At 50.7% G+C, this 24026-nt stretch overlaps 1 protein-coding gene across 6 annotated transcripts in view; it reads right to left on the bottom strand.

Moving 5' to 3' along the window:
• The window catches only part of NKD1 (NKD inhibitor of WNT signaling pathway 1), a 112084-nt gene extending 91157 nt beyond the window's left edge, over window positions 1–20927 (bottom strand). For all 6 annotated transcript variants that reach the window (XR_007514572.1, XR_007514573.1, XR_007514571.1 and 3 more), the window contains exons 1-3: window positions 20755–20927; window positions 20593–20625; window positions 19943–20076 (exon numbers count right to left, since the gene is read on the bottom strand). Coding sequence is in view for 2 of the 6 variants with exons in the window: in XM_049863765.1 (XP_049719722.1) it covers window positions 19943–20076; window positions 20593–20625; window positions 20755–20779 (192 nt within the window). In the remaining 4 variants the exon portion in view is untranslated. The remainder of the gene's footprint in view (window positions 1–19942; window positions 20077–20592; window positions 20626–20754) is intronic.
• Window positions 20928–24026: the final 3099 nt, after the last annotated feature.

Genomic DNA, 24026 nt, shown 5'->3' with positions numbered 1-24026 from the left:
CCACCCCCCCCCGGCATCTCATGCCACCCACTCCCCGACTCCAGAAACACAGGCCCAGCCTCTCCACCAGCCTCTCCAAGAAGCAGGCTTCCTAGCATAATATTTTCCTCCTACAGAACGTGAGAAGAAAGGGCTCTTTGCTCGTCTCCTGAAATAACTGGCTCTCGCCATAAAGCAATCTTCTGCCCAGTAAAAATATTTCTGTAAAACTTGGTAACTCTATCTGTGGTTCCTTTTCTGAAAGTCAAAAATCTTGGAGAGTGAAATATGGCGGGACAGACTTTATGACAAGCTCATGAAGTCATGTCTACCCGAGACAGTACCTCCTCAACGCTGTGATTAATTTGCTGTTAACCACAGGGAGTTTGTGTCTTAATACATTCAAAGCACAGCACCAGTTCGCATTTCTGCTACAACAATACCCACCACCCCAGACCCGGAGTCCAGCCAGCCAGCAGGCAGTAGCACCACTGGCTGGGGCTCGGGGCTGGGAAGACTCTGCAGAGACGAGGGACCCTCTCGGGCTGTCCTGGTCATCAGGTGAGCAGTCACCGATGGCCTGTCCTTGGCTGGGGTGGAGGTGCAGCTTATAAGGTAAATGTGGGTGTCCTATGATCAGAGTGTAAAGGGACTCACAACTCACCCACATGGACCCCAAGATGCCTGGACAAGTCACTGAAACCTCTCCAGGCCTCAGTTTCCCCATCTGTAAATGGAGACTCCAGAGAGAACAAATGAGATTTTTCTCTGAATCTCTTCATTCATCAAACAGCAACTGAGCCCCTTCCAGGTGCTGTTTTAAGGCCCAGAGACGGAGGTGGGTTTGCTGGGATTGTGCTAGAACACATAGCAGCAGGCCGGAGGCCTAACCAGGCCAGCAAGTGGGTTTACTGAGTGCTTACTGTATGCAAAGCTCTTACATTGCTTATGCATATTATTTCATTTAACCCTTGAAATACCTCCAAGAGGTGGGTATTCTTTTCCCCACTTTACAGGTGAAGAAACTAAGGCCCATCATCAACACAGTTCAGGATAAGCCCAGGTCTGAAACCCAGGTCCGAAGCTCTGTGCCCTCTGGAATTGGGAGAAGATTCACATAGTGGGGAAAAAGAAAATTAAATAATGAAATAAAAAACAAACAAAAATAGTCTGGGGCTCTGCATGCCCTGAAATTGGAGTCAAAGATGTAAAAATATTTATTTGGGAAAGGAGACCCCCATTAGATTCCACAGATTCCCAAAGCGGTCTTATGGCCTCACGAGGCATCAGAGTAGGGCTACCTTCTTATTGTACACCCTTTAGCACTGTTCAGAATTTGCTTTCTTTTTATTTTTACCACGTGCATGACTTAATTTGCCAAAAGGAAAACACTGAGAACCCTTTCTGAAGAGTGGGGAGAAGCAAGCAGAGGCTCTCTTCAAAGGCACATAGCAGAGTGTCTCTTTGAGAAAAGCGATTTGGAGGGACAGGACCTGAACTCAACACCCTCTGCAGCTGGGTGACCCCTGGCCAAGCAGCTAGCCTCTCAGGGCCTCATTCACTCAGCAAATGTTCACTGAGCATCTACCATGTGCCAAGCAGCGCAGGAGTCCCTGCAGACACACTGGTGAGCTGCACAGGGCCTGGCCCATGGGGTCTGCAGTCTGACCTCAGTTTTCCCAGAGTAATAACATTGACCTGGGCGAATAGCAGATGTGGAGGGTACTGCTGTCAAGTCAATCCCAACCCATAGTGACCCCAAGTGTTACAGAGTAGAACCAAGCTCCAAAGGGTTTTCTTGGCTGCCAGTTTTGTGGAGGCAGACTGCCAGGCCTTTCTTCCGCAGTGCCGCTGGGTAGACTCAAACTGCCAACCTCTAGGTTAACGACTGAGCACAAGCAATTTGCGCCACCCAAGACCCTCGCGAACCATCAAGCCCCGGGGCAAATACTGGCTGTTCCTTCTGGAGAAGAGATAGTCCCCTCAGGCTGCTAAATCCAGCCTTGACTGTGTGTTTTTGCCTCCCAGAGCCCCAGACCAGAGCCAAGGGGGTGAGCCCTCACCCAAGATGCCCTGAAGCAGTTGCCATGCAGAGCCTCCAGTGTTAAAAAGGCTAAGACAGCCCCAATTTGTGACACCAGGAAAAGGCGCTCTGACCCGCCTACCTAAAAGAAACCCCACAATCTTTTTCATCAGTGACTGCCATGATGGCCAGCCAGCCCGCTCTCCCTCCAAGCGTGATCAAAACCATGCCTCCAAGAAGGGGGCGATGGAAAGGCTCCCAGGAGGGTTTAACCAGCATTCCCTGGGGAGGAGAGCTTTCTTTCCACCACTACCTGCCGCAAATAACTCCTTCAGCCGCCCCTCGAGGTGGGGTTTAGTACGAAGCCCTGCAGTGCTGTACTGCTCCACAGCTCTGTTGCCCAACGCATTAGCCACCAGTTTCATGAGGCGATTTAACTTTACATTCAAACTCCTTAAAACAAAATAAAATTTAAAATCCAGTTTCTCAGTTGCACTAACCAGATTTCAAGTGCTCAATATCCACAGGTGGCTAAGGGTTACTATATCGGATAGTGGATCATCACCGGAAGTTCTATCAGACAGCTCTGCTCTAGAGGGCCTTTGAACATCCCCTTCGTCCTTCCGGCTATAAAAGGAGGGTCCTGGCAGCCCTTTAAAGACAACCCAGGTATCAATAATTGACGGGAAAGTTCTAAATCCACTTTCTGGTTGAAGTAGCCACAGCCATGGGGAAATGGGAAGAGGGAGACAGAAACACTCACTGAGAGCTTGTCATGGGCCAAGAGTCGTGCTGGGCTTCTCCACAGGGCTGCTTATCGAATCCCCAAAATTCCATATGTGGGGACTGCCATCCCCACCTCAGCCCATCCTTCTCCTACATCCTTCCCGCCACCTGCTTTTGTACACGGTCCAGCCAGCAGTCCCCACCCAGTAGCAGAGAGATTCTGATTCAGAAGGCGGAGATGAGACCTAAAGAGTTCCCAGGCGCTACAAGTGGTTAAGTGCTGGACTTCTGACCAAAAGACTGGTGATTCAAACCCACCCAGGGGCATCTTGAAATAAGTCCTGGCGATGTGCTTCCAAAAGGTTCCGGCCTTGAAAGCCCTATGGAGTGCGGTTCTACTCTGCACACATGGGGTCGCCACGAGTCAGAATAGACTCGACAGCAGCTAACAGCAAAGATGGGACCCAAGGACTCTGCATTTTAATAAGCACCCAGGAGGTTCAGATGTAAGTGGTCCTCCGGGCACACCCTGAATCCTTCCCAGCCCCACACTCCCTCACCAGGTACTGTTTTCTGTCTCCACCTCTTACTGGAAAGCTTCTCTCCAAAGAGTTGCCTATGCATGAACTCTCCCTTAAAATATACTGGCTTTTTCAACTCCTCAGACAGGGCTTGGACTAGACTATAAGACAGAAAATGATGCTGGTGAGGAATGAGCTTCTTGGTTCAAGTAGACACATGAGACTATGTGGGCAGCTCCTGTCTGGAGGGGAGATGAGAAGGCAGAGGGGGACAGGAAGGAGCTGACTGAATGGACATGGGGAATACAGGGTAGAGAGGAGGGGTGTGCTGTCTCATTACGGGGAGAGCAGCTAGGAGTACATTAAAAAAAAAAAAGCCAAACCCATTGCCGTGGAGTCAATTCTGACTCATAGTGACCCTATAGGACAGAGTAGAACTGCCCTATAGAGTTTCCAACGAGTGCCTGGTGGATTTGAATTGCCAACCTTTTGGTTAACAGCCGTAGCACTTAACCACTACGCCACCAGGGTTTCCAGGAGTACATAGCAAGGTGTATATAAATTTTTGTATGAGAGACTGACTTAATTTGTAAGCTTTCACTTAAAGCACAATAAAAAAATACATCTATATGTTGACTTTTTGAAAAATATAAAAGTAGCACATGCTTATTGGGGAAAAAAAATGCCAAACAATATAAAAAATAGAAATGAATAAAGTAAAAAATGAAATTGTCTCCCTCCTCATCCCCCTCCACCACCACTCTACAAAAAGCAAAAACAAAAACCTGTTGCCATTGAGTTGATTTCGACTCATAGTGACCCTAGAGGACAGAGTAGAACTGCCCCATAGGGTTTCCAAGGGGCGGCTGGTGGATTTGAACTGCTGACCTTTTGGTTAGCAGCCGAGCTCTTAATCACTGTGCTCTCAGTAAAACAGCCTTTGATACTGTATCCTTCTAGATCTTTCTCTGTGCACCTACAAATACATGCAGACATAGCTCCAAATAGACTTTGGTATATTGCACAAAACAGGATCACGTTGTACTTATGTTTTGCACTTGCCTTTGTCAGTCAACGGTATTTCGGGGCCTCCTCTCTGTTGGCACGCACAGGCCTCCCTCAGCCTGGTCTGACCAGCTGCAGAGTGACCCACGAAATGGCCATACCACTGTTCATGAACCCGTCCCCTAGTGAAGGACATCAGAGTTGTCACACATTTTTCATTCTTAAAAATAATGCAGTCATGAACATTCTTGTAAGTATGTGGTTCTGCTCAGGTGCAAAGTACTTCCTAGCCTCTTCATGACCTTCATGGAGCCCTGGTGGCGCAGTGGTTGAGAGCTATGGCTGCTAGCCAAAAGGTCAGTAGTTCGAATCTACCAGCTGTCCCTTGGTAACTCTACAAGGCAGTTCTACTCTGTCTTGTAGGGTCATGATGAGTTGGAATCGACTTGATGGCAATGAGCAAAGGGTCCTGACCCTCTGTTATCACTCCACTAAGGCAGCTCCTGCCAAACTCAACTATGACCACCAGGATCCTAATCCAATGGACATCTTTCAGTTCTTTTTCTACTCAGCCTTTCAGTAACATTCTTACCGAGAGACCACACCCCTCTTGCTAACTGCTCTGACTGCCGCAATGAATCCTGTCTCCCAGTATTTACACCCTTGTGCACTCCCTTCCCCTAAATCTGGGCTGGACCTGTGACTTGCTTTAACTAAGAGAATGTGCTTCTGCTAATTCCAGGCCTAAGTCTTAACAAGGCCTGGCAGTTTCCACTTTTACACTCTGGGGGAAGCCAGCCAACATGTAAGAAATCTGATTACCCCAAGACCACCAAGCCATGAGGAAGCTCAAACTAACCATGTGGGGAGGCCACACGGAAGAGAACTGAGGCCCCAGGCATATGGCCCAACTGGAGCTGTTACAGTCACCCCTGGCTGTTTGAGCTACCCCAACTATATTAATACAGCATAGACAAGCTGCCCTCACCGAGCCCTGCCCAGAATCTCAAGCAAATAATAAAATGGCTAAATCGCTGAGTTTGGGAGTAATATGTTATGCAGCAATAGATAACTAAAAACCAACAAAAAAAGAAAACTCGCTGCCATCGAGTCAATTTGACTAAGTGACCCTATAGGACAGAGTAGAACTGTCCCAGAGGGTTTCCAAGGAGCGGTTGGTGGATTCGAACCACCACCATTTTGGTTAGCAGCCAAGCTCTTAACCACTGTACCACCAGGGCTCCACAGATAACCAATGCATTCTCCTTTTCAGCAGCACGTTTCTGAGAGAAGGAAGCAAAAGCCAAGACAGGTCACCATAGCTACCCAGTGGCTAAACCAGGGCCACCCTCAGGGGTCAGAATTCCTAGCACAGTGCTTTGCCCAGACCCCAAAGATTCTGCCATGTCTTCCTCCCAGGATGCAGCTGTTGCTGTTCACTCTCAGATACCGGCTTCTCAGACAAGAGGTCACAGGGCCCCCAAAGGACTTCGCATTTCTTTCGTCCCCTAAGCAAAGGGAGTGGGTGAGCAAGAAAGCAACCCTGGTAGTCCTGGGAGTATACACCCCAGACAATTGTCAACAAACCAAAAGGTCACGAGGCCAAGAAAGAAAACAGAGGTGCAGAAAGGTTAGGGAACTTGCCCCAGGTCACGCAGCTAGTGAGAGGTAGACCTAGGGCTTGAAACCAGGCATTGAGGCATAGAGCCTGCACCTGATGAAATAAACATCAGTGTTTTTCTAACATGTTGATGACTCACAATAGAATTACATTTTGTGAGGGGTCTCTGTATACACAGGTTTAGATCTACGTGTCTGTGTGTGCATGTATTTTAACTAAAACAAAAAGTTACATGAACAATATTTTAATACCCTCACCAAAATCTCTCATATTTTTATTCCTATTTCATTTTTTTCTAATGCTGATCACTAAATTGATCTCATGAGCTACAAATGGTTTGTAACATACAGTTAAAAAAGAGCTTGTCTATACTGATTTAACAGCTCTGGCGGCGCAATGGCTAAGAGCTTGGCTGCCAACCAAAAGGCCGGGAGTTTGAATCTACCAGCCGCTTCTCAGAAACCCTACGGGGCAGTTCTACTCTGTCCTATAGGGTCTCTATGAGCCGGAATCAACTCAACCGCAATGGGTTCGGTTTTTTTATATGTATATACTGCTTTAAGATGGCTCTAGAGTCAGACTGATCTGAATTTGAATCCTGTTCCATCACTTCCAAGTCAAGTGACTTTGAGTAAGGAGGTACACTCCTTTAAAGCCTCAGTTTCTCCATCAATAAAATGGGGGTAAAAATAGTACCTGCTTCATCAAGGCGTTGTGAGAACTGAGTGGTGTAACACACAGAGAGCTCTTGGCCCAGATTTGAAACTCGGTCAACAGTAACTACATTGTTATGAAGGAGCACTGGTGGCCCAACTGCTAAGCGTTCGGCTGCTAACCCAAAGATTGGCGGTTCGAACTCACCCAGTAGCTCCATGAGAGAAAGACCTGGTGATCTGCTCCCACAAAAATCACAGCCTAGAAAACCCCATGGGACAGTTCTGCTCTGTCTCCTGGAGTTGCTATGAGTCGAAAATACAATGTTGTTACCTGCCCCTCCTCCGACTGCCGCACTCACGGTTCAGTGTGAGGCTCAGCACACAGTGCACACTTTGTAGACAAAATGAGCATACAGGCGAGAGAGGGGGCCCCAGCCAAGGGCTGGGCAAGCCAGCGTGCTCCTTCAGACTCTCCAGGGCAGGAGAGAGAGGAGGAAGGCTCCAGCGCCCACTGAAAAAGCAACTTTGTTCCTGGTTCTGTAGTTTTCTTCATTCATCTTTTTCGCTTTCGAAATCAGTCTAAATAATCTGGGAGAAGACGGGTAAACCAATGGAGTCAAGGTCTAAGACTGTCCCACAACAAGGATCCCTCTGGAAGCCAGGCTCGGAGTGGGCGTGACACCCCCAAACTAGCACCCCCAAACCCACTCAGTGGAGCCACCACAAGCCAAGGCCTCTCTGCCAGGTGCCTGCCAGCCTGCGCAGCCCTCTGAAGTTGGAAAAACATCTTTGGCCAAGTCCATTTGAAAGGCTGTGGCCTTCCCCGGGGCTCACCTGTGGCCTCAGGATGGACAGGCCCATCTTGCAAACAGGTCTCTTTATATTCTGCCCACCCTCTCCAGGGACCCAGCTCTGTGCTCAAGGCCGGGCCAGGGGGCGGGAAGCAGGCAGCAAGCCAATCAGCTCCAGGAGGACATGTTTTTGTGCTTGAGAGGTCCTGCCACTACCCCAGCCCACAGAGAGGCGAGGACCCAGTTCACAGATCTCAACGACACTTCATGGAAGGAGGTGGGCCGTGGACAGGCAAGGGCTGCACGCCCCCCACCACACACATACACAGGCACCCCGTCTCTCTGCTGAGCACAGATCTCTGACCTAACAGCTCAGAGACTGGAGTCTGGTCTCCAGTCAGACGCCCACAGTGGGTTGAAGACTTCCTCTATGCCCCCATCGTTCCTTCCGGCCTTTCCACTTCCCGTAGCCTTTGCCTGGGATGCTTTACCAGACCTTCCATCACCTGGCTACCTCCTATTTATCCTTTGGGTCTCAGCAACTTAAACATCACTCCCCAATCTGAATAGAAGCTCCCCCACAAACTCCCTCACCAAACCGCGTTTTTACCTTCATCCCACTTACCACACGATAAAAATTAAAAAAAAAAAAATTAAATGATTAAAAAAAAAAAAAAAAATGATAGAGGTAGCCAAATGATCACTGGCAAACTACACCAGAAAGCAGCGAAAGGAGACACACCTGCTTTATCCTCCTGGATGTGCCACCCTTAGACCTACCCCAGGAGGTGGGAACTATCTACCCATTTCACAGATGTGGAGACTGAGCATCAGACATGAGCCGCCACTTGGCTCAAGGCCACCCAGCTGGAGAGAAGTGGAGCTGGGACTTAGAACCCGGAAGTCTGATTCTGAAGCTCTAACCACACCTCTGGCACCAACTGTATGCATATGCTGGTCCTCAGTATAAAGTGGTACAAGATAAGTGCTCAGCTGCAAACCAAAAGGTTGGCATTTAGAACCCAGCCAGGGGGCTCCTCCGGAGAAAGAGCTGGTGGTCTGCTCCCATAAAGATTATAGCCTAGAAAACCCTATGGGTGGCTATGAGTTGAAAATCAACTCAACGGCACCCGACAACAGTTTAAAGTGGCCCAAACCACATCTTTACTGTGCTTACACCGCCTTCCCCTCCCATACCGTTCTCCAGTCAACCAAAACACAGTGCCCTTACTTCCCGGCACCAGGCCTTTGCTCAGACTGCACCCTCTGCCTCAAGTGCAGCCTTACCCACCTCTCCCCGGCCAGGCGAATGCTGAGCTTTGCTCCTCATCTATGCAATAAAAACCAAAACTCACTGCCATTGAGTCGATTCCGACTCATAGCAACCGCAAGGTTCCACAGCAGACTGTATGTACCGCGCTGGGCACAATGCTCAGCACATACAATGCTCACTTGTATGTACTATACTGTGGAGTCCCTGAGTGGTGCAAATAGTGACACACTTAGCTACCAACCAAGAGGCCGGTGGTTCAAATCCACTCAGGGGTGCCTCCGAAGAAAGGTCTGGCGATCTGCTTCCAAAAGGTCACAGTCAGGAAAACCCTAAGTCACACAGTTCTACTGTGACACACGCGTAGTCGCCATGAGTTGGGATCGACTGGACAGCAACTGGTTGATTGGTTGGTTATGTATTATCACTAACACACCAATACCCCTCCCCCAAATTGTACAGGTGTAGATCAGCAACACCGCGTGGTGCAACGGTTAATCGGTTCGAACAACCCAGACGCTCCACAGAAGAAAAGACCTGGCAACCTGCTCTCGTAAAGACTGCAGCCTAGAACACCCTCTGGGGCAGTTCTACTCTGTCACATGGGGTCGCTATGAGTCAAAAATCAACTCGACAGCACCCAACAACGAATCGACAATCACAAGCCGGGGACTACAGGCCAAATGCAGCACGCTAAAGTGTTGTCCTTGGTCTACTCAAATTGGTTGACAATAGTTTTTAAATTGGAAAGATTGCACATAAAAATCCACATTGCTGGATTCTGTTAAAGACCAGAAGATGTGGCAACACCAGAGCCATACTCTCGTGTGGCAACTGTTGGCTGGGGTGGAGTGGCACGGTCCCCTTGAGACAGGATGTCTCTGCTCTCCAGGACACCACAGTCTTCACCCCTCCCAACTGTCTCCCACCCGGTCTGCTGCATTCACTTCTATGACCTCTCTGGCCCCTGCAGGTCCCTGGATTTCTTACCCTCATCTCAGTCTTCCCATCCTTTCAAGTCCTGCTCACATGCCATCTCCTTCAAAAAGTCCTTCCCAGATCTCCAGACTCCTGTGCCTCTATTACGGGTTCAGAACTTGAATAACTTTTATAGAGCACCTACTATGTGCCAGGCAGGTATAAAACTGTACAATCTGAGTCCTCATAACCACCCATAGTGGTTTACAGATGGGAAAACCTTAGGCATGGAGTTGATTATTCTACTGCCTCTTTCCCCACCCATTCTCCGCCCTTCTCTGTCCTGTTCTGTGCCCCAATTCACTGAGTTTTCTTTTCCTCTGGACTCTGGATTCAGCCAATGGGAGGCACCAGCAGAAAACTGGAGGCTATCATCATAGAGGGATTGATCTCAGCTACTAACCAAAAGGTTGGCAGTTGGAATCCACCAGCTGCTCCTTGGAAACCCTACGTGGCAGTTCTACTTTATCCTATAGGGTCACTATGAGTCAGAACTGACTCAGTGGCAATGGGTTTGGCTATTGGTTTGGTTTCTGCCCTGCCAGCAGGGATCCAGTAACATTTCCTCCCCTGACCCTTCTGCCCCAGGGGTGGTAACAATGTGCCACCGTGGCTAGTCTCTGGGTACCTCAACATCCCGTGAGAGTTCTGGTTACCCTGCCCTGCCCACACCTCTGGAAACCGTCCTTTCATTGCAGCCTCTTCATTGAAGCTACCTGGAGTGCATCTGCTTCCTGCCAGGCCCCTGACTGAGATGAGTCCAGCACCGTGCCCAAGATCCCATAGTTATAAAATGGTGATAGCAGGATTTGAACCCAGGACATCTGGCTCTTTAACCACCATCTGGTACAGTCTTACCTTCTATTTTACTTCTCCTGGTCCCTCGCCCACCTTTGGTCTCCTTAAGGGTCCCCTGGATGACTCCCAAGAACCAAGCACTGTGCCTGGCCCAGAGAAGACATTGCAGATTCCCTTTCTGAGCCCACAGAACACAATTACCTGAATTCACTTTTTCCTGCAAGTATTTTTATAACAAAAAGCCTGTCTTCACACTCCTCCTTCCTTGCCCCACATGAGACTCCACAAGACCAGGGAGTACACCTCCATCCTGCTGGCCCCTCACATAGGGCCTGACAGTTGTCAGCCCTCTGGACAAGACCAAGCCTCATGACAAGGCTGAGAAGCCCGCCAGGCCCACGCAGTGATCCTTTTCCAGCAGCCAGAGGTTACAAACAAACCTCAATCAGCAGTTCAGACGACCCGCAGGGCTTTCTCACATGCTGCTGGTCCTTCTGCCCAGACACTCATATTTCCATTATATTTCCCCTCCTTGCTCTGCTCACCACCACCCTCCTCTCCCCCATATGTCCTTGGGGCCTCAGCTTAAACTCCATTTCCCCTGAGACCACTCTGACTCTAGACCAGTTGGCACCACGTGCTGTAAACTCTCAGGGCCCCCAAAACATCCTCCAACATTCCCTTCACATGATCTTCATTTCTCAGTATCTGTCTTCCCAAACTACGAGTCAATCTACTTATGAATATTGGTGAAAAGTCCAAAATAAAATATTAGCAAGCCAAGTCCAGCAGCATTTTAAAAAGGTAATCTATCACAACAAAGGAATACTTAGTTCAGTAGTGCAGAGAAAGGTGAACACCAGGAAATCTAGCCATGTAAATCGTACGTGGAAATCATGTATTAGCAAAGACTGATCAGCTCAATTGATACCCCAACAACATTTGATAAAATTTAATAACTACTCCTGATTTTAAAAATACTAACAAGTTAGGAGTCGAGGAAAGTTTTCTTACCTAAACAAACATCACACCTAATGGTTACTAAACAGTATACAAGAGATTCTAACCAATGCAATAAGATAAGAAAAATAAATGAGAGGCAATTCATACTCCTCCCACTAAGCTCTAACTTCTGTGAGGCAGGACCTATGTCCTAGCCCTTATCATTTCCACAATACCCTATGCAAAAGGCTTGGCATATAGCGGGCTCTCAAATATTTGTGGAATGGATAACACCCAGGTTAGGTCTGAGCCCCTTTATATGCTCTCAAATCACCCAGTACTCCTTCAAAGCACATATCACAACTGAAACTGTAAAACTGGATTGTAAAAATACTTATCTTTTCTGACTAGACTGTAAACTCCATGAGAACAAAGCCTGTGCCCTGTTCACAGAGCAAACGCACGCCTGGCCTTAAGGAGATACTATATGTGGCGACGGCACTGGGTATATGTGGTGACAGAAATGCATGAAAGACTTAAATAGAATGCAGTCAACAGAAGGCTGCTTAATTATAATGAATAATTTCATCCTACCGCTCTGCTGGAAAAACCGAGGTGAGAAGGAGAGCCCTCAGCTGCTGCCATACCACTTTGAAGTCTACCCAGTACCCCTGGCTCCCCTAGAAGGTGTCAGCCACACGGACGGCCAAGCACATACGCCACCGCCTGTGTGGCTCAACAAGAGGAATGAAGCCCAGACCAATTCCTCAGAGCCCTATAAAAAAAACACACCCAGGAATACACCTCGGTGGGCCGAGCGTGCCAGCCAGGCGTGTGCGTGTGCCTTTCTGAGGAGGATGACATCAGTGGAAGCAGAGCCCAGTGACTGGTACCCACATGGATAAACAGCCCCCTCTGCTTTCCTGCGAAGTTATCAAAGAATTACTTATGTCTCTGGAAGTGCTTGTTTGGAAAAGGCTCTCTACCCCACCTGGGCTTGGCTGGAGCAGCAGGCGTCACCAGTCCTGCCCTTTGGGGAGTGAAGAGGCTTTTCCTCCAGCCCCTGAAGGATCTCGGCCATTCTTCAAGCGGAGAGTCTGAAGCTGACCATAAAGAAGCAGGCAGCTTCCCAGGATAAACGAGCAGGGTGACATCAAAGACCTCCCTCCAGATTAAACAACTGAGGCCTTCAGCTCTCTGGAGTTCCTTCCAGGATATTCTGGGCTCCTGCCTCAGTTCTCCCTCAGATGGAATGGCAGATATTTTGTTTGTGAGACTCTGAATTTTTTCCTTCCCGGCGGGGGGGGGGGGGGAGGGGGAGAGAGAGAGAGGAACAGAAAGAATGTCTGTGAGACACGAGAGCCACAAAAAGAACATGTGTGAGTGAGGGAGAGAGAGAAGTTGGGGAGGCAGCCGGAAGTGCCTGCTCTGGAATCCAACCAGCGACCTAAAAATTCCAGAAGTTTCTAAACTGGAGCACGTTGGGAATCCACAGCCAGGGATCCAGGTGCAACAAGAAGAACACTGGAGCTGGGAGGATTCTGGGCTACCTGACTCACCAGCGCCTCAGAGCTCCTGTGTGGACCACTGCCCTAGCCCCCTGACCAGAGGGTCACTTCATACTCACCTTTCTCAGACAAATCTGGTAAACAAAGGTAAACGACCCTCTCCCCTGAGGCATAGGCTCACAGCAGCTCTGGGGCAGGATGGGTCCTCTCTGGGATTGGCGAGTCACTGGCTCTAGTTCCCCAGCCCTTGGTGCCTCCCTCTGCCCTTGAGCAGCCAGTCCATCCCTCCTGCCCCCAACACTGCACAACGGCTGGTTTCCTGGCCCTACAGCAACCCTTCTCTTCCCAGAAGCAGCGAGGCCACCAACCCATTCAGACTGCTAGGATAGTGCCCCGAATCCCTGAATATGACTCTCCGCATTCATCAGCTCTCAGGAGCATGCTCACCAGTCAGGCAGCACACTGAACACCCACCCTGCTCCAAACACCTGCTCAGAGAGACAGGTAGCTCAAACGTGCCAAGAGCAGCTGATGGGAAGGACTTTTCAGAAAGACTGAGAACCAGGGAAGACTGCCACATTCCAAGTCTCCACCTCACCTGTGCCCGCAGGGCCGCACAGCCACTTGGAGCCCACAGTCCCTTCTCGACCACCTGGCCCGGGTTCCACACACAGGCCTCCCGGCAAACCCCAGTCACCACCAATTTTCCGCGAACAAGAACAAGCCTGGAGCCTCACGCAGCTTTCCCTGCAAAATGCCATTCCCTCTTCCCACACTTTCTTCCTCAGTGTCCTTCAGGTCTTTGCTTCAAAACCACCTCTTCCTGCCCATTGCTTTTCCAGCACATCCTGCCTGCTGCCTTCAGGGTGCTTCTCACAAAGGTTGTTGTTATTAGTTGTCGTCGAGTCAATTCCAGCTTACAGCAACCCCATGTGTGCAGAGTAGAACTGCTCAGTAGGGATTTCAAGAGTGTGACCTTTCAGAAGCACATCGCTAGGCCTGTCTTCCAAGATGCCTGTGGGTGAGTTCAAACCACCAACCCTTAGGCTTAACAGTTTGTGCCATCCATTGTCTATTAATGGGCCTGTTCATTTGCTTCATCTTTGTCTCCTTTATTAGACTGGAAGCTACCAGAAGTCAGGGACCACGTCTCTTTTATTCTCTACCACATCCCCTGTGCCTAACACAGTTAGGGAGCTAGTAATTAATAGTGACTGAAGAAAAATGCCTACTTCTACTTGGGACAGTGGGATCTTGAGGAAGAGGGAATTTACAAGCAGGAATAAAAGGAGAAAAGCTGGCTGGGGAAGAGGATGTGGGGGAAGGGGCAGGAACGGTGGCCTCATCTATCTTCTACTCTGATTCATTCATTCAGCAAATACATCATGAGGTCTACCATGTGCCCCAGGGATACCACAGTGAAGACGGTTCACTCAGGAAATGACTCTTTTATTGCTCAATGGCCCAGCCTTGATGTTTTAAATGCTCAGGGACAATCTGGTCCCTCGGTGGTGGTTGAGGTTCCTGGTACAAAGAGCTTCTTAAAGGAAGGCCACTCTCTCTCTGTCTACCTTGTCTCCTCATTCCTGACATCCTCACCAGGTGAGGGAATGAAAAGGCCCCCAAGTTCTATGACGCTGTGGAACACAGGGCCATTGCCTCCTGGTTTAGCATCTCCCTGGGCTTATGACATCCTCATGAAATGTGACAGTAGCGGAGCTATCCCTGAAATCTAGGGAAGAGAACATGCATGCGGGCCTGACTCAGGGGGAACCAGCCTCCTTCTCAAAGAAGAAAAGCTTCAGAGGGCAGGCAAGACACTTCTAGAAGCCTCTGCCAGAGACCACATCACAGAAAGGAATTAAAGTACTCAGAACACGACAATTTTGCCCACCACCCACCATCCTAGGGAACCGGGCCTATGAAAGCCAGAAGTCTCACCTGGCATTTTGCCCAGCTCCAGCTTTCCCCATCTCTCCTTCCCATTCCCCAGGGATAAAGAACACTCCAAGGTGGGGCTGTGAGGCTGGCCAGGGTGCCCGTGGGCAGAAAAGACACTCCATGGAGAACTCCAGGCTGCCAGCGAGCAGGGGCCTGAATACCTCGACCCCAGGTCCTCTACCAGCCTCAAAGCAAATCATCTTTTAATTCTAAAACACCAAATATTTAATTTATGCTTTACCTCAAATGTCAAGTCCACCTCCCGGCACATAGCTTTGAAACCACGTAAGGAGGTCTAACACTTTCCATATGGTGAAGACATGGGGCCTTTTAATTGTGCCAACTGGTATCATTCAAGGGTAATTCCCCTGGAATCCGGCACTCGGGTAGCAGCTGGGCCAGCTTCCAATCTCATCACCCAGCACGCTCAGTCCACGCGGGCTCCAACCGGGCCTGCACCTTTCTAATCTCTCCCAAATATCAAAACGCGCTGGGTGCCCCCTAATCAAATTACCAAACCGCCTGGCAGCCGCCTTTGATCCAGAGGCAGGCTTGCCTGGCTGTGGCTTCCAGCTTATTTCTTCATGCAGCTCTGCTATAAAAGAACAAAAGGGCCAAGCTGGGGGGCGGGGAGGGGACTGTTTTCAATATGGTTGTACACGTTTGTATGTGCACAGGTATGGACATGCCACGTGAGTGTGCACACAGGCACCCAGGTTTCTGTCTCTCCAAGTGTTTTCCTGTCCAACATCTGTGTCCACTATGCGACTCAATCCATTAGGCTTTTTTGTTTTGCCCATTGTGTTTTCTATATCCAGCACTTCCACCTGGTTTTCCTATGTAACTGCCTGTGGTATTTCATGTGCGCAAGGTACCCCTGTATCTCGCTGATATTATTAGGCTTGTTTTAATTTCTAATTCTGTTTAGCGTGAATTGTTTTCTGGCATATAAACTGTTCAGTTTATTGCCTTTCATATCATTGCTGTTGTCGTTACAAAAAAACAACCTATTGCCCTCAAGTCGATTCCGACTCATAGCGGCCCTAGGGGACAGAGTAGAACTGCCCCATAGGGTTTCCAAGGAGTGCCTGGTGGATTCGAACTGCTGACCTTTTGGTTAGCAGCTGAACTCAACCACTATGCCACCAGGGTTTCTGTTGTTGTTAGGTGGCATCAAGTCAATTTCAACTCATAGCGATCCCATGTGACACACTGGAACTGCCTCATAGAGTTCTAGGCTGAAATCTTTATGGGAGCAGATAGATCACCAGGTCTTTCTCCCATGGAGCAGCTGGGTGGGTTCAAACCGCCAACCTTTCAGTTAGCAGCCGAACACTTTACCAGGGCTCCTTCTGTCTTTCGAAGTACTCACATTTCTCACTATTTTTCTCCTGGGGGCTCATATTCCCTTGGAGCGCACGTGTGCACGTGGAAAGAGTAGCAGCTCAAGCCTTAGCCTGAGCTCTAACTCTCCCTGCTTAGAGCCTTCCTTCCCACTGTCACCCTACCAGCCTTTCAGTGAACCTTCCAGCACCACTCTTCCCAGGTTCTGTTCTTTTTGAAGAGTTATCTGGCATAACCCTGACAGGGATGAGGATATTACTGCACCCATTTTACAGATGAGGTAACTGAGGCATGCAAAGGTAAAATGCTATAGGAAGTGACACAGCTGTTGTGGCAGAGCCTGACCTCACTTATTTTTGCATGCAGGAGGGCAGGTTTCGTTTACGGCCTGCATGCTGACCACTTACCAAGGTCTCCAGACCCCATCAGGGAGGAAGAAGGCAAGCAGGGGCTCCTCCCAATTCTACCTGCCCCACAGCCAGCTCACCCCAAAGTGCTCGCAGCTGGTCCACATGCCACTTCTAGGGAATTACTGACACGAGGCTTTGCCACACATGATTTCCTTTCTTCCTGGAAAGTGCTCCAAAGAGGAGAAAAATAGTCCATACCAGCTGGCTGGCAACTTTAGAGGGTTATGGGGAGGATTAAGATCATGTACGAAATGTGCACACACAGGCAGTTAATAAATAGCAGTCGGAATCAATTTGACAGCAACGGGTTTGTTTGGTTTTTGTTTTTTGTTTTAATCACTACAATTGGTGGTTCAGTGGTAGAATGCTTGCCTTTCATGCAGGAGACCTGGGTTTGATTCCTGCCCAATGTACCTCATTCACGGCCACCACCCATCTGTCAGTGGAGGCTTGGGCGTTGCCATGATGTCGAACAGGTTTCAGAGGCACTTCCAGACTAAGACAGACTAGGAAGAAAGGCCTGGCTATCTACTACCGAAAATCAGCCAGTAAAAACCCTGTGGACCACAACAGTCCCATCTGCAACCAATCACGGGGATGTCGCAGGATCAGGCAGTGTTTCGTTTTGTTGTCTGTGGGGTCACCATGAGTCGGGCCCAACCCGATGGCAGCTAACAACAACAACAACAATCAGTGCAACAATAGTAATGCAAGTTGGATGTGCCACTGAACTATCCCCAGCTACTTTGGTGGAAGGCTTGATGAAAAAATGGAGACAGAAGCCATTCGCAAGACAGATGTAGGGCTTGTTGGGGACCTCTGCCAGCCCCTGGAACCCAGCAGACTTTGGAGGCCACACCCTCCTACTTACTGATGATCTAACAGAAGAACCTGCCAGCCACCCTTTCCGTCCTGGTAGGAATCAAGGAAATTAAGCCAGACTGAAGGCTGCCCACTGCTGGCCTGTTCGGTATCTTGGTGTTTCCCAAACACTGGGCACTCTGCTCCCACCTTCACAACTCTGACCACCTCCCACCCTCACAATCCTGCCCACTTCCCACCTTCACCATTCTGACCACCTCCCACCTTCACAATCCTGCCCACCTCCCACCCTCACAATCCTGCCCACCTCCCACCTTCACAATCCTGCCCACCTGGGCTACTGCCTATGTCATATTTTTCTCTGAATTGACTTTAAATTGACTCTCTTTCAGCTTAGCTTTATCCTCAGCAATAATACCCGTGAAATCATGGGTTTGATGTCCTACTTATTTTTTTCTGGCAAAAGAAATACAGAACTATTTAGACTAAAAATACCCCTCCAGGTACCACATAAAATGGCCTTGCAGGTCTCAGCAGTGCTGCAAGGCACCTTGGGAGAGGCCATTGTATTTCAGCTCACCCTGTCCACCCCTCAGAGGGAACCTGGGGCCAGCCTTGCCAACCCCACCTCTGTGAACTCAGTAACTGGGCCATCTTGGGCCAGGGCTGGTGAAAACCCAGGCGTCCGGGTCCCCTCACCAAGGATGCTCTCCAGGAGGCATGGTTTGCCCTCCCCCCCCCACACACACAACATCTTTGATGGCTAGGCCCACCCTCCAACCGCCTAACAAATGTCACGCCCATGGCTCTGAGCCTCACATCTTCAAAAGTGCTTTGAACAAACATTAATGACCACTCAGTGTTTCCCTGAGAGAGGAGGGGAGGTAGGGAGGGGACAGGCAAGCACTATCCTAGTGTCCTCAGCTGGGGGAAACCAGGCAACAAAATTCCGTGACTTCACCAAAGCCACAGACTTAAGCTGAGGCCCCCTGCCCACCCTCCCTCATCCTCCCAATGGCAACTTTTACTGGCTCACGTTCCTCTTGCTGAGAACACTACTATTTAATTAAAAACGAAGGACTTTTGTTTTCCTCTCCTTCCTTCCTCCTCCCTCCCATCCTCCCGGACTGAATGCCAAGGAGACCCACCAAAAACATGCGGGTAACATTTGTTATGGCTTTGAAGATAAAAGTCAATTGAAGTAAGCCCTCGCTCTATTTCAAGTTTCCCCTCCAGCATGGAGCGAGCTGCCTGGCAGTTTAGGAAAGGAAAAAAGAAAAAAAAAAAGAACTGCAAATAAATGTCAGTCTGCAAGAATACTTTGTAAAAATAAACAGGCTGCAAAAAACCCGAAACGTGATTAATGGGAATCCACTCAGTTGACCTCCATCTTGAGCTATAAACGCGTTTGTCCATACAGCTAAATGGGATCATTTTCATTGGGCTTTAAATAAAGTAGAAGAACAACAACAAGAAATGGTGGGGGAGGAGAAGTCTGTAGTTCTGTTTTTAAAGGACCCCAAATGCCACGCCCCCATCCAGGACAGCAGCCCCAGTTCCAACCCAACCAACAGATGGAGAGAACTGAGAAGAGAAAGGCCCCACGGATGAGTGGCAGTAGAGAAAGAGATAGAAGCTAATTTCATACACGCACCAGAATCAGCTTTACCCACAGGCCCACCTCCCATTACCGGCCCCTGCAGCTGAGCCCTCTGTCCAAATATATACACACATCTGAAGGCTCCACCCAGCTCCTCCTGAGCTCACAGACAAGACCAAAGAGCTAACCAGACCTGAGACTCAGTCTGTTCTAACCCCCTCGAAGTAAAAATTAAGTGTCACATCAAATAGTTGATTCATCCTTTGATCCTTGGCTTGCTAGAGTTCCACACAGACCACCCTGTACAGAGCTCCAGAGCTCAGAGGACATCTGTGAACACCAGTGCCAGGCCAGGAGCTGGGGCTGGACTTGCTGGCTCCGGGTCACACCTACTCCCCCCCCTTCCCCCAGCCAGAACAACTCAAGGACCCACTGGCCAGACCCACTGAGTGAAGGCTCAGGGGTGAGCCCAGGCCATAGTGGAATGAGGCTCTCTCTCCCCTTGTGAGCCAAGCTAAGGGTTCTACCAGATCCCGGAGCCCCCAGAGTCCTGCCACCTAGATCGCAATTTGCTCTACTGAAACTCCTGGGCAGGTGGCACTGATGAATGCCACAGGCACCTGGAACACATTCCAGAGGCAGCCACAAGATCCTGGGGCCACCCTTGGGTACCTCCTCTCTCCCTAGCTCATCTCCAAACCCACCTTTGAATGTTGGCCACAGAAATCAAGGTAGAAGTCTGAACAGGCCCCCAAATCCCTCCAGCACCGAGCTTCCTCCATCAGCTGGACCTGCACCAGCCCCTCCCCTAGAGCCAGCCCAGGCCAACCCCGAGGCATGAGGGCACAGGGCCCTGTGAGTGCGGCACGGCAGCCAGCAGCTGAGAAGAGAGTTTTGCTCCCAGAAGCTGTTCCAGAAAGGGTGCTTATAAGTTGGGGTGGGTGGAGATGGAGATCCAGGTCTGAAGCTGGGAGGGTTGGAGGGATGGGGTGGGGTAGGGATCGTACCCGGGTGCCTCTGCCGACAGTGCCCGCTGCTCGCAGCGGTCTGGGTCCCGGGCCGACGCTGGGGCAGCGCTGCCTCCCGATCCACTCTTCGATGCCTTTCCGAGCCCAGGCGGCGCTCACCGCGAAGCTGTCACCTGGGGCGAGGACGACACGCAGCCCCTGAGTCTGGCCCCCGGGCCGAAAGTTACCCGAGAGGGGAGGGAGAGGGTGGGCGCGGCAAAGGAAAGCAAAGACATCGGGGGCCCGGAGGGGGCTGGAAAACTGGGGCAGAATCCGAGAGAAGGACACGCAGGTGATCAAAAGGGGGTTCAGGAAAGCTCCAGGAGCAGGGACCCAGAAAGGAGTGCGGGGGGGAGGACCCAGGGAGGAGGAGTTTGGGGGTCAGAAGAGCGAGAACAGTGGGCGCCGAGGGAGGGGACCACGGGAGGGGGGAGGGATTGCGGGTCAGAAGCGCTGGACCTCGGGGACAGGGTCTGAGGGACAGAGAAGGGGGTACGGATGCTGCTTCGGCAGCGGGTTTCTGGGACCGGCGGCCGCAGTTGAGGAGGGGGATGGCCCTGGTAATAAGATCCGGGGGACTGAGCCGTTCCGCCGCCGTCTGCGGTGCGTCCCCAGTCCGTCCCCCGGGTCCGCGCCCAGCGCGCCCCTACCTTCCGGGCTCTCCCTGCGCTTGCACACGGCGGCTGAAGGCACATCGCGCGCGGCGGCGGCGGCGGCGGGAGCCGGAAAGAAAGGAGAGGGAGAGAGTTAGCGATCGCGCTGGCGAGGGAGGCGGGAGCCCGGGAACAGGCGCGCGCGGCGGGGGCACTGACCCGGCTTGGAGTGAAGTTTCCCCATGCTGGGGGCGCGGCGGCCGGGGGCACCCCTAAGCCATGCGCCCGGCCCCCGGGCCCGGCGGCGCGCCTGGTCTCGCTCTCCTCCCGGAGCAGCCCCCGAGCCGAGCGAAGCCCGAGGCAGCACCGAGACGCGTCCTGCCGCCGTAACCGCGGCCCTACTGACGCCGGGGCGCGCCCACCCCCAGCCCGCCGCCGAGACCCGCGCCTCCCCGCGCGCCCATTGGCCGGGCGCGGCGCATCAAAGGCGAGGCGGGCCGCGGAGGGGGCGGGCTCGGGGCGGGGCCGCGGGCAGGGGCGGGGCGCAGCGCAACGCGAGGGTGGTGGGGCCAACACAGCGCCCCCCCGCAGGCTGCTACTTCTGGCTGGGGCCGGGGGTTGGGGACCCGGGTAGGGAAGCACTGGCCAGGAGGCGTTATTGGGACAGACCCCCCCTTGGGTCTTGCCGAGCCTAGAACATCCCCTGCCAAAAAGTGCTGTGCCTTTCCTCCGCGCTCCATTTCCTGGAAGTCAGCAGGGCAGGACTCCGCGGCCCCAATGTACAGGTGGGGAACTGAGGCTGGGAAAGGAAACAGGAGCTACTGCGCGCCTACTGCATTGCTGCTTCCCAGCCTTTCCATGATCTGCCTTCTGCAGAAAGTGTTCACTTATTATCCGCCCCAGCTCCCACCCCTGCCTTCTCTGGCTTTTCATTTGGAAACCCAGAGGAAGCTCCTCTGGCCCCAATCCATCCTCTCGCCGCGCCTTGGGCCAGTTGTGAGTACAGCCCGCTCCTGGTGACAAGTGTCCAAAATCCCCGAGTTGTCAGCCAATGGCTCAGATCCCCTGGTCCCTGGGCTGTGGGTGCCCGCCTGGGATTGGGGCACGCTGCCAGCTGCGCAGCCCTGAAGGGGGTAGCCGCTGGGTCTTTGATCTTCTTTGGTTTCCGCTCCCCGCTGCAATTCGGCAGACCCAAGGGCTTGTTTGTTTTGTCTGGGGAGGTCTCTGCGGAGGGGAGGGCGACATCAAGGGGCTCCACCCCACCTTTGTGGTTCTCGGACAGAATGCTTGCAATGCCAGGTACACCGTGGGTCTGTTGTCAGGTTCACTTTGGGTCCCTGGACGTGGGAAAAGAAAACTCCGAGCTCAAAGTGGGGGGACCAGCTCTGCCCCTTGAATGAGTGCTCTCTGTGACCCTCCGTCTTATGATCTGTAAAATGGAGGCTCAATTCTGCTCCTTTTGCCTACCCCCAGAGCAGCCCTGTCCAATAGAAATATCATGTGGGACACATATGCCATTGTAAATATTCTAGTAAAAAATAGCCACGTTAAAAAGAAACCAAAACCAAAAACCAAACCCATTGCCGTTGAGTCGATTCCGACGCATAGCGACCTTATAGGACAGAGTAGAACTGCCCCATACAGCTTCCAAGGAACGCCTGGTGGATTTGAACTGCCGACCCTTTGGTTAGTAGCGGTAGCGCTTAACCACTACACCACCAGGGTTTCCGTAAAAAGAAACAAGTGATAATAATTTTAATAATATAGTCTATCTAAGCCATAAGTGGGTCTGGGTTTAAGCCAATATGTAAAGAGCCCTGGTGGCACAATGGTTAAAGTGCTAGGCTGCTAACGGACAGGTTAGTGGTTTGAACCCACTGGTGTCTCCATGGAAGAAAGACGTGGCAGTCGGCTTTCATAAAGATTAAAACCCAGTGCCTTGGAAACCCTATGGGGCAGTTCCATTCTGCCTTATAGGGTCACTATAAGTCAGAATCAACTCTATGACAATGTTTTTGTTTTTTTTTTTAACCTAATTGATACAAAATACTATAATTTCAACATGGTATTTTATATTCTTTGCACTAAATGTTTGAAATCCGGAGTGTATTTTACACTTGAGCACATGTCAACTAGCCACATTGCATGTGCTTAATGGTCATATGTGGCGAAAAACCAGAACCAAACCCATGGAGGTCCAGTCAATTCCAACTCATGACCACCCCACATGTTCCCGGGTAGAACTTCGTACCATAAGGTTCTCAATAGCTGTAACCTTACAGAAGTAAATTGCCAGGTCATTCTTCCACAGCACCACTGGGTGGACTCAAACCACCAACCTTTCTGTTAGAAGCCAAAAGCAAACCATTTGCACCACCAAGGAACCTCGTATGTGGCTGTTGTTGTTGTTAGTAGCTGTCCAGTTGATTACAACTCATATTGATGCCCTGTGTGCCTGTAGAACTGCTCCATGGGGTTTTCAAGGAGGTGACCTTTCGGAGGCAGATCACCAGGCCTGTGTTCTGAGGCATCTCTGGGTGGCTACTGCCTACTGTATTGGACAGGACAGCTCTGGAGCTTCTATGGGTCCCAAACAGAAATTCGGGATTGCAATGCCCTCCAGAGACATAAATCTCTTCATCCAACAGTGTTTTACTTGCATGCTCCAAACTTCCTTCTTCACACATCCTTTTCGATGGAAATCAAGGCTGATGTTATGAGCAGTTGAATTAATGGTGTTAGCAGGGTGGTTTCATTTGAAGAGTGCTGGGACTGCAAATGGAAACCCAGGTGGTATAGTGGTTAAGACCTACGCCTACTGACCAAAAGGTTGGCAGTTCAAATCCACCAGGCGCTCCTTGGAAACTCTATGGGGGCAGTTCTACTCTGTCCTCTAGGGTCGCTATGAGTCGGAATTGACCCAACGGCATCAGGCTTGGTTTTGGTTTAGGTGACAGGCCCTGTTTTAGGAGCTTAAAATACATCAGTGTAAAAAAGAGACAAGGATTCCCATTCTTGTGGAGCTCACGCTCAGTGGAGGGGAGATAGGCAAAAACAACAAATGCAATGAACAGGTAGCTAGTGTGGCAAGTTAGAAGGCAGCACCAGCTAGAGTGGTTCTCTAGAGAGCAGATTTGCCACAGGGGACATTTAGCAATATCTGGAAGCGTCTAGTGGGCAGAGGCCAGAGTTGCTTCTTAATACTCTACAATGCACCAGACCGGCCCCTTGAACAAGGAATTGTTGTCAGGTGTTATCAAGTTGATTCTGACTCATAGTGACCCCACGTGACAGAGTAGAACTGCCTCATAGGGTTTCCTAGGTTGGAATCTTTATGGGAGCAGATCTCCAGGTCTTTTCTCCAACGGAGACTGAATGGGTTTGGACTACCGACCCTTCTATTAGCAGCCCAGTACCTAACCATTGCACCACCAACCCACCAACAAAACCTACTGCCATTGAATCGATTCTGACTCATAGTGACCCTATAG

Source organism: Elephas maximus, chromosome 21 (genome assembly GCF_024166365.1).
Source record: "Elephas maximus indicus isolate mEleMax1 chromosome 21, mEleMax1 primary haplotype, whole genome shotgun sequence".
In the NCBI taxonomy this organism is placed as follows: Eukaryota; Metazoa; Chordata; class Mammalia; order Proboscidea; family Elephantidae; genus Elephas; species Elephas maximus.
The sequence above is the reverse complement of the archived record's forward strand: the minus strand, read 5'-3'. Positions and strand labels throughout refer to the sequence as shown.